The sequence below is a fragment of the Monomorium pharaonis genome, unplaced genomic scaffold, assembly GCF_013373865.1.
Source record: "Monomorium pharaonis isolate MP-MQ-018 unplaced genomic scaffold, ASM1337386v2 scaffold_140, whole genome shotgun sequence".
NCBI classification, from domain to species: domain Eukaryota; kingdom Metazoa; phylum Arthropoda; class Insecta; order Hymenoptera; family Formicidae; genus Monomorium; species Monomorium pharaonis.
Window position 1 is genome coordinate 25,146 of NW_023415407.1, and position 10,948 is coordinate 36,093.

Sequence of the window (10,948 nt, forward strand, 5' to 3'; positions counted from 1 at the left end):
ATCAAAATTTTTTGATTGTTATGAAATCTGGTACCTAGGTATCTAGGGGTTTCTTAGATCGCTGAGTACGAATCCAAGATTGAAATTACATAATATAAAATGGACCCAAAGTGGCTATCAAAAATAATTTTCTTTTATTTTTATGAAATGTGATACTCAGGGGTATTTTGGGGAAAACATTCGTAACCATTGCTTTTACAACACATGTGACTCATACAATAGAAAAATTAGGTTTGTTTAACTTACACGTGATGGGCAGAAATCTTTTTTAACACACTTCTTTGTAATATAAATTAATAAGTTGAAAACTGATGTAAAATTTGTAGTCAATGCCCCAAACACTCCTGAATTAAAAATATTCAAACAGACAAAATTAAACAGTTTTCAGTCCGCCATGTTAATCCGCTATTTTTAATTAAAAAATTCTGATGTCAGATTCGTAATCAGCAACTCCGAAAACTCCTGTATTATGAATTTTATTCAAATAAACCAAATTAAAAAATTTGTGGTCTGCCATATTAGATCCGCCATTTTGAATTTGAAATTCAACCTTGGATTTATACTCAGTAATCCAAAAAATCTTTAGATACAAGGTATCTTTGAATTGCAATTATTTTTTTTTGCCCACAGGGACATAGTGAAATTTCACATGCCGCTGAAGGGGGAGTTAAAGGTGTCATGTAAATGTAGTCATATATATGAGGCGTTCTTTGTGAAAACGGCCTCTAACCTGCATATTTTATTTTTTGAAATATATAAATGTTTAAGTGATGAATATTTTTGTTGATTCTTTTACATTTGAATGCCGTGTGACAAATTTGGAAATGCAAAATGATGGATTTAAAATGGCGGCCAAAACAAAAAAAGAAGCTATTATTTATAATATAAACTAACATTTGCACATTATTTGACCTTGATAAAGGCCGATTCAGATGTGTTCTGATTTTAGGCAGTGTTGTTAACCCTTAAAATACATTCTGGGTTTTTTAAAATTAAAATAACCTAAAAAGAAATTATAAAATTAAAATTAAAATTTATTGATATCTATTTTGAAACAATTGGATTAACCTTAATTTCGAATGCTTAATAATAATAATAATAATGATAATAATAATATCGGGGGCGGTCTTCCTACAAAGCCCACTTTGGCACTTAGACCGGGTCCATTGTGCCTCCCCGTTATCAGCTGCCCTAGCGGGGCCCCGCTTCTTTCCAGAAGCGGAGTAGATCCCCTATTGGCAGCTGCCTCACCTGGCTTGGTTCCAGAAACCCTGACCCCAGCAGGCGTGTTCTTGGTCCGACCAATGCTGGGCAGTCCCCAAGAATGTGGAGGCTAGTTTCCTCTTCACCACACAATCTGCAGTCGGGCGTATCGCTACGACCCAATTTATGCAGGTGGTAATTAAGGTTGCCATGGCCCGTGAGCAGTTGTGTCGCGAGCTTGGCGTCCCTCCTACCTAGAGATCTTATGTTCCTGGTCAGGTCCCGCTGGGGTACTCCCCCAGCAGGTACCTAGCCTGACTGCATTTGCCCTCTGTTTCGTTCCTCCAGTATTCAAGATGCTGGTCCCGGAGCCAGCTCCTGATCCTCCCTCTGCCCAGACAGAAGGAGATCCCAACAGCCGGCTCAAGTCTTAACAGCCTTGTTTCGGCCGCCTCCTTAGCAAGCAGGTCCGCCATTTCGTTGCCCTTGATCCCCGAGTGCCCGGGGACCCATACCAGGCCAACATCATTATTCCTCGCCAACTCATCCAGTGCGCACTTACAATCCCAGACTAGTCGCGAGTTAATTCTTGGACCCTCAAGCGCCTTAAACACCGCCTGACTGTCCGAGCAAATCCGGATGCGCCTTCCCACCCTATCAGACTCTAATAGGTTCTGAGCACATCTCATGATGGCTCATACCTCCGCTTGGAAAATTGTAGCGTGTTTGCCAAGTGGGATGACGATTTCTGCCCGGTAAAGACCAGCTCCAGAGCCCGCACTCGTTCTGGAGTCGTCCGTGAACCAGACGTCCCGAGGGATCGGTCCCTTAGAACCGTTCCACTTTCAGCGCCCGGGGAAGCTTATCTTGTACCTTCTTTCGAAGGTACAAATCACCGGCTTCTTATCCTGTCCCATTGCAAAAATGGTGCCTGATAGGATTCTCTCAGGAAATTTCGTGTGGAAGGCTCCTGTCTTCCACCTTGATTCACGCCTTAAGCGGTAGGCCGTCGTCGCCGCGGCCGCCAATACCACTCGATCGAGAGGCTCGACGCCAAGCAGCATCCCCATCGCCGCTACCGGCGTGGTCCGCATGGCTCCCAGAGCCCCTCTTAAGACTAGAGCTTTGACGTGCTCCAGTGTTGACTTAGCGGTTTTTCTCAGCACTCTTGACCACCATACGACAGACGCGTAAAGCATCCTAGATCTGAGTATCGCTGTGTAGATCCAGTGGACCATTTTCGGTTTAAGACCCCAAGTCTGCCCGAATGTCCTTCTGCATATCCAGAAGTAAGAGCACACACTTACAGCGGTTCTCGAGATGTTCTTTCCATGTCAGCTTTCTATCTAGGATCACTCCCAGATATTTAGTCGACCCGGTTGGAAAGGTAGTTTCGTTCCCCCAAGGACCGGCCCCTCCACCGGGTCTATCTTGTACCTGCGAGTGAAGATCACGAGCCCGGTCTTCAGTGGATTCACCGACAAACCGGTCTCGCCGCACCACTCTTCGACCATCTCCAAGGCCCTCTGCGTGAGTTCCAGGAGAGTCTCCAGAAAGGGGCCTCGTATCAGGATAGCCATATCATCAGCATATCCCAACGTGAAGAAGCTTCTTTTGTTTAGCGTCCTAAGCAGTTTGTCCGCTACCAGACACCACAAGAGTGGAGAGAGGACTCCCCCCTGCGGGCAGCCTCTCTTCACCCATCCACTGACCTTTACTGTTCCCAATGAGGCCGTTACCTGCCGCCCGAGCATGCTTCTGATCCATTCCACGATCCTTTCCGGCACGCCTCTGCGGGTAGCTTCCTCGCACACCACCTCGTGCGGTGTGTTGTTGAAGGCCCCTTCTATGTCTAGAAACGTGCCAATTACGTAGCCCTTCCTCTCCAATTGCTCCTCGATAAACGATACAGCGGAGTGAAGCGCCGATTCTGTAGAATGTCCTGTTCGATACGCGTGCTGGTTCACATGCAACGGGTGTTGCAGTAGAATCACATCGCGTATGTAAACATCCACCAGCCTTTTCAACGTCTTAAGAAGAAAAGACGTCAGGCTAATTGGACGAAAGTCTTTGGCAGAACTGTAGCTCGTTCTTCCCGTCTTGGGGATAAACACAACTCTCGCCTGCCTCCAAACACTAGGTGTATAGCCCAGTGCCAAGCAAGCCCTCAGCGTCCGCGTGAGCGGCCCGGTGATCTGCTCCAGCCCTTCTTGAAGAAGGGCCGGAAAGACCCGGTCCGGCCCAACCGACTTGAAGGGCTTGAAGCCCATTTGACCTTGTCAGGCCGAACGATTTCTGCCACAAGAGACCAGTCTTTTCCTCGTACCCTATGTCGATTCGAGATTCCCCGGTGGACGTCCTCCTCCAGGCCTCCGCGGAAGCCCGGAAAGTTTGACTCCAGCAGGTGGTTTAGGCATCGCTCTCCAAATGCCATCGTCCCATCGTCGAGCCGAATGGCCTCCAGAGCCGCGTTCCGATCTCTGGCCAAGATTCTGTCGAGTCTAGCGGCTTCGGGTATCCCCTCCACCGACTCGCAGAACCTCCTCCAGCTCTCCTTTTTAGCCCTCACTACAGAATCTCTGTAGGCCTTCTGAGCCCTTCGGTGAAGGTCCCAGTCAGCCTGGCGGCCCGTGTTCCTGGCCCTGTTCCAGGCACGACGTGCAGCACTTCTGAGCTCCTGCAGCTTGGGGTTCCACCAGGAGACTTCCTTCGTGTTCCTCATTGTCTTTTCTGGACAGTTGTTCTCAAGCTGCCAACGAGAACCCTTTGTAGGTGCTCGACGCACAGCTCGAATGCTTAAAAAATACACTTAATTTTTTATACACTTAATAATTTTAAACTAAATAATTATTTTTTCGTCGCAGTAATTACTGAAAGTGGCTTTGGGGCATTTTAACTCAATATGTATAATACCTATGTCTTATACAGGAAGTGTGTATTTTAAGAGTTGTGCGCGCGAGATCGATTGCGAGCGCGATCGAACGCGCGAACCGGAACCGCTCAGTAATGAGCGCGGAGTGCACGTTACGCAAATTCGGAGATTTGCTGGAGGAATAGGCGAAAGTACACAAAACAATAAATGCAAAAAATGAACCAGATTAGGTAGCAAATGTTTGCGTTTATTCGTATTACACAGACACCAACAGTGGCACAATTGATCTTCATTTGAGACAACACGGATAAGCGACGGATTGAACTGACGAACAGAAATCTTCTTTGAGTACGTTCTCGATCTGCCAATTGATGTCGCGATGGAAATCTTACCGAGCGCGAGGCGTTACGCTTGGTTGGAGCGGAAATCTTGATCACGGGCGACGAAAGTAAAGCCGCGTACGGCAAACGTACTACCGCAAACGTGAACTCCACGTCACTTCTCCAAATTTAGGAGTCACAAACTGACTGTAACGTTTCGGATGTACGTTTGCAGGCTCGTGCCTGTCGCATGCGTCAGCGGAATTATTGCTTCGATGACAATGCGGGCGAGAATATACACTTCTCTCGATTTGATATAATAGCAAACACTTTATTTTACTCTTCGGGAGGCCGGAGGCTTACAGTTGTGACTGAAATATGCGATCGTGTCTACTTGAGTGTGTAACAACGACGAGCGTGGTGAACAATATGGCCGAAAAAGCAAACGCGCGCGCAGAAGAAGGAAAGCGGAAGTAGTTCCTTCCTGGCGCAGTAATACCAAGAAAGCGCGTCACGCGTCGCGGAAGCGCACATGTCGGTATGACAGAAATTCGAGTTAACAGTTGACATCTTGGTGTGCTGGCGCTCATACAAATTTAGAGATAAACGATACAACGCCGCCCCCCTTGAAAGGCTTGCCTTTTAATATATAATGTAACGCTGCGAATAATGAATGAAGATTAACAAAATGGTTATAACTTAAATACTAATCTACTACTCTGACTAAAAGGTAACCTTAAAGACTATCGTCAGTAGTTTCTACGGGTAATATCGCAAGTTTGGTCAAAGGTCTAGTAAGAAGTCCCTTCGTAGTTTTAACATCCGCCGTGCGAACGATTCCATCAGATCCGATATGGATTTCATGAACACGACCCAATAACCAATTCAAAGGATGTAAATCCTGCTGCTTGACCAGCACGAGTTGACCGCGTTGCAATTGATTCCCCTTCGTAGCCTTCCACTTTGAACGCGTTTGTAAGGAGTGGAGGTACTCTAAGCTCCACCGACGCCAAAAATGCTGTCTTAGCTGTTCTACGCGCTGCCAACGTACCAGGCGGTTTTCGCTTAGGTCGGTTAAATCGGGAGTAGGGAAACTATTCATCGGAGTGCCAATCAAAAAATGACCGGGGGTCAAATACGCCAAGTCGTTTGGGTCCGCGCTCAACGCTGTGATGGGCCGCGAGTTGAGAATTGCTTCTACTTCACACAACGTGGTTTGCATCTCTTCATATGTCAAGTGAGCCTTGCCTATGATTCTATGCATATGATATTTAGCGGACTTTACCGCGGCCTCCCACAATCCTCCGTGATGCGGGGAACTGGGAGGTATAAAGCTCCACGAGATTTGCTGATCGCGTGAAAATGTTTTAACTTTATCCTGAACAGTGTCGTCATTAAGTAAGCCATAAAAATCCTTTAATTGGTTTTTAGCGCCGACAAATGAGGTTCCGTTATCGGACCATACGTGAGAGGGTCTCCCCCTGCGCGATATGAAACGCTTGAACGCGGCTAAGAACGCATCCGACGTAAGATCACCGACAAGTTCTAAGTGCACGGCCTTGACCGTGAAACATACAAAAACGGCAACGTATGCCTTATGATTACGCGCGTTTCGACGCTTTCCTTCTCGTAAGATTAAGGGGCCGGCATAATCAACACCACACCGTGCAAACGGCCTCGAAATAGTGACGCGACTGGAGGGAAGGGATCCCATTAAGGCCTCAGAGAGCACCGGCTTGACTCGGAAGCATCTGACGCATCTTAGGACAATTCTTCGTGTTGTTGACCGTAGTGAAAGTGGCCAAAAACGCTGTCGGACGGCGGCCATGGTGGCTTGAGTGCCGGCGTGCATGCTGCGTACATGTTCCTTTGAGATGATACGCTTCGTCAATTCGTGATCACGAGGTAATAGAATCGGATGGCAGGTGTCATGTGGTAAATTTGAGTTTCTCAACCTACCTCCTACTCGAATTAATCCGGAGTGATCCATGAATGGTGTTAGCGATAAAATTTTGCTGGATGTACTGATGGCTTCAGCATTGCTTAAGGTTTTGTAATCGTCTGGAAAGGAATGCTGTTGGACGATCTTACACAAGCGATGCAATGCAGAAGACATTTCTTCATGAGTGATGAACAATGTCGTAGCCCTTGATGATCGTCTGGCGAACCTAATGCAGTATGATATGATGCGGCAAACCTTGTCCAAATTCGAGTATTTGTCGAGGATTTCGTTGATTATGCTGACATCTACGATGGCAACATTGACATAAATTTTCTGAAGCTCCGGGATGTCGTTTCCAAGACGTGGAAGCTTGTTGACAGGCCATTGACACTCGCTCTGTTGCAAGAAGGCTGGCCCCTTCCACCACGTGGTAGCGTTGACTAATTCACGTGGGTTTAAACCTCGCGACAATAGATCTGCGGGATTCTGGGCCGACGGCACGTGCCGCCAATCCTCGGGTTCAGTCGCTCGTTGTATTTCTCCTATGCGGTTTGACACAAACACCGAAAATTTGCGGGAGGCTGATGCGATCCAATTGAGGGCTATGGTCGAATCTGACCAAAGATATATTTTGACGTTTGTTAAGTTGATTGACGCTCTGACCCTTTCAAGCAGCCGGGTCAGTAGCAAGGCGGCTGATAGCTCTAGCCGGGGTAGTGAAATTGTCTTCAGAGGGGCGACCCTTGATTTTGAGCCAAGTAACTCGCATTGATAGTCACCGTTCTTGAGTTTCGTTCGGACGTAAATGCAGGCTCCGTACGCATATTGACTGGCATCACAGAAGCCATGCACTTGTATCATCCTATTGTTTGCACTAAATTTCACGCGTCTGGGGATTGTCAATTGATTTAATTCGATCAGCTGGTTTTTGAATGTGGACCAACGAGTGTATACGGCCTGTGGGACAGACTCATCCCAATCGACATTTGAACGCCAAAGATCTTGAAGGATTAATTTGGCAATCACGATGGTTGGTCCAAGGAGACCCAACGGATCAAACAATTTTGACACTTCTGACAGCATTACGCGCTTGGAGACCGTATCGTAAGCCTTGTCAGGCTCATATGAGAAGTGAAAGGTGTCGGAGGTGGGATTCCATTGGACGCCCAAAATACAAGCGTTCGCTTCCTTGTTAATAACGACCGACTCCTCGACCTGACTAGTTACAGGAGTTAGTAATTCCTTGTTATTTGAAGCCCACTTGCTAAGTTCGAAACATCCTAGCCTCAGGAGCTGTATCGTTTCGTCGCGTATTGTTTCTACTTCTTGAAGAGTGTTACCTCCTGTGAGCATGTCGTCGACGTAAAAATCACGCTGGACGCATGACGCTCCGACGGGGTAGATCGCTGAATGTTGCTCTGCCAGATGTTTCAAGGATCTTGTGACGAGAAATGATGCCGGCGTTGTACCATAGGTGACGGTGACTAGTTCGTAGGTTACTACGTCTGCGGCAGGGTCGTCGCGCCACAAGATTCTTTGAAGTGGAGTTTGAGACGGATGCACCAACACCTGCCTGTACATCTTAATTATGTCGGCGGTCAGTACAAATTTAAACGTACGAAAACGCATCACGATTGACGTTAAATCCTGTTGTACGACCGGACCAACTCTCAACGTGTCGTTTAGAGATACTCCAGTAGTGCTCTTGCAGGAGGCGTCAAACACGACTCTGATCTTCGAGGAAGGCTCCGAGGTTTTGAAAACACAATGGTGAGGCAAGTAGAATGCTCTTATATCTTCGTTTGCAGTAATATCCACTCGCCTCATGTGACCGAGCGTTAGATATTCTGCCATGAATTGCGAGTATTGAGCCCTTAATTGAGGGCTGCGGGCAAGCCGCCGTTCCAAGCCTTGTAGGCGTTTTTAAAGCAATCTGTCGAGATTCTCCTAATTTCGTCATCGCTGCGTCCTTGATCGGGAGTTTGACCACGTATCTTCCTTGTGCATTTTGTGATACATTTGTTAGATAGTGCTGTTCACAATATGCTTCATCTGCGTTATGGCTAGTAACGTTGGTGATGTCCTCTATTTCGCAGAAGCGTTTTATTTGATCATGTAATTGAACGTTCGATATAGTTGCTGCGAATGAATGTATATTTCGCGGAGGTGACGACACGATGTCCCGGCGCCCTGCCAGAATCCACCCGAAGTGCGTTTTCTGTAACGTCGGGTGCTCCGTGGAGGCCTTGATTTGTCCCACGCAAAGCAACTCCCAGAAGAACTCGGCTCCGATGAGCAAGTCGACCTTGGCTGAGACGTTGAAATGTGGGTCGGCTAACTTGAGGTTACGAGGTATGTTGTATGAGCTTCGTTGCATAGAGAGCGTCGGTAGTTTACCAGTTATTTGATCCGTGACAACGCAGTCAATTGTGATTGAATAAGAATTCACTCGGGATTGAATCCTTACCTTGACCGCTTGAGTAGCCTGCGAATTTGTATTATTTATACCAGAAATTGATGTATTTAGCGGGCGTGGAGGCACTCCAATGATTCGTGCATATTCCATGGTGATGAAATTAGCTTGAGAACCAGAGTCCAATAAAACGCGGCATGGCTTCGTAGATCCGTTGCGGTCGAAGGCATTGACCAGCGCCGTGGATAGCATCGTGTACTCTTCACCGTGGCTGGTTGACGCGTGTGCTGACACGATTGATGAGGAGTTTGGCGTCCTGGGTGCATCAGTGTTATCGCCGTTGCTGTCGTGGGTCTTTGGCGTGCTCTCTCCTGCATGTAGTAACGTATTATGCTTTGCCTTGCACACTCTGCAACCTCCAGATGTGCATTGGTCTAAAGCGTGACTCGGAAATCGTAGGCAATTGGTACAGATTTTACGATTACGAACCTCTGAAATCCTTCGGGAAACCGGCAGCGCCAAAAAATCCTTGCAATGGTACATGGCGTGTTCGCCCTTGCAAAAATTGCATTTTGCCTTGACGGTGGCGACACATGAAGTTTGGCGCTTCGCGTTGGATTGCGGCCGCTTGTGAGCGTCCTTGGATGAGACGTCGCTAGCCTTACTCGTGGCCTCGAGCATCTGGCATTGATGAATGATGAAATCATTGAGCTGCTTGAAGGTAGGAGGTTCCATTCCGTCTAATGAGGCTTGCCATTCTCGCAGTGTGGTTGCGTCCAGTTTTGAACTTACAATGTAAACAAGCAGGTCGTCCCACTGAGATGTAGGGCGTTTGAGCGCGTTAAGAGCTCGTATATGTCTGTTGACTCCATCTGCAATACGCCGTAATTCAATTAAATTTTCCCTTGTCATAGACGGCAACTCCATGATCGCCTCAATGTGTGTGTGGATTATGACACGTTTGTTGTCATAACGCTCCCTCAATAATCTCCAGGCTACGTCATAGTTCAATTCCGAAATTTCTAATGAATGTATTACGTTACTCGCATCACCTGATAAGGAGGATTTTAAATATTGCAGTTTTTGTATGTTGCTGATAGACGTGTTTGAATGTATGACCGACTTGAATGAGTCAAAAAAGGGAAACCATTCATCGTACTTGCCAGAAAAAGATGGAAGATTTAATTTAGGCAGTCGTACGTTGAATGGACCCTCAGATCGATTGGACGCGTTCGAGGTAGACGGTGAGCTCGGCGGGGCGCGTAACGCAAGTACGGGATTGAGAAGTTCGCGAATCTTAGCGGATAGTGAGAAGAAGGCCTCCTCGAAAGTACCGCGGTCGTTGATTTCGTTCTCGTCTATCGACTCGAGTTGAGACTGTATTTCATTGTACTGCGACCAGTACTCGTTTAATTTAATTTTGCGCTCTTCGAGTTGAGCCGCGACGGAAGGCGTTGCTACCGAAATACCTTGGACGTAAGTGCTTATACGCGTGCACGACCCTTTTACGACCGCACGCTGTCGTTTTAGCGAGGCCGGATCCTGCTCTGCGGACATTGCGAATGACGACCCTGTTCGAAGGCGTGAGATATACGAGACGACTTGGCACCCCGAAGTGAACAGTTACCCTTACCGAAATTGGGCGCCGAAAATTTCCGATGCAGGCGGAGTGCTGTCGTCCTCGGATGTGGTCGTGCGGAAAAGTCCTTCAGTAGATCCTTGCCGTTCTTCAATTCCGTGACGAAGTTCTGCTTGAAGCCGAGATCCGTCCCCGATGGTGCGAGGCTGCGACGATCCGGGCGAGAGTCGCCACGCGGCGATTGAACGCTTGTAGGTTATGATCGGGCGGTCCCTTGCTGCTACTCGCCGTTCGCTGAATGTATCTCGCCGCTGGGAGCGTGGTTATTGTCTGACCTTTAATCTGATGCTGAGGGCTTAGTGGATGCACCAAGATTCGTCCCCGACGATGCGAGGCTGCGCCGATCCGGGCGGGAGTCACCACGCGGCGATTGAACGCTTGTAGGTTATGATCGGGCTGTCCCTTGCTGCTACACGCCGTTTGCTGGCTGCGCCTTGTCGTGGAGACGTGGCTGATTGCCTGACCTTCCGTGCCCCCTTGCGAAGATCCGGATTGGTATCCGGCTCGAAGGACCAACAATGTAACGTTTCGGATGTACGTTTGCAGGCTCGTGCCTGTC

The 10,948-nt window shown here is 47.8% G+C and overlaps 2 protein-coding genes across 2 annotated transcripts; both read right to left on the minus strand.

Moving 5' to 3' along the window:
- Positions 1-5,131: 5,131 nt before the first annotated feature.
- LOC118648041 lies at positions 5,132-7,918 on the minus strand. Its single transcript, XM_036294241.1, has one exon. The coding sequence runs from the start codon at positions 7,916-7,918 to the stop codon at positions 5,132-5,134; it is 2,787 nt and encodes a 928-aa protein (XP_036150134.1).
- A 136-nt stretch (positions 7,919-8,054) lies between these two features.
- On the minus strand, positions 8,055-10,307 carry LOC118648042. Its single transcript, XM_036294242.1, has one exon. It carries the CDS (start codon positions 10,305-10,307, stop codon positions 8,055-8,057), a length of 2,253 nt encoding a protein of 750 aa, XP_036150135.1.
- Between the last annotated feature and the right edge of the window lie 641 nt (positions 10,308-10,948).

Coding starts and splice junctions, on each gene's coding strand:
- LOC118648042 (XM_036294242.1), bottom strand. CDS start 10,307: ATGTCCGCAGAGCAGGATCCGGCCTCGCTAAAACGACAGCGTGCGGTC.
- LOC118648041 (XM_036294241.1), bottom strand. CDS start 7,918: ATGTACAGGCAGGTGTTGGTGCATCCGTCTCAAACTCCACTTCAAAGA.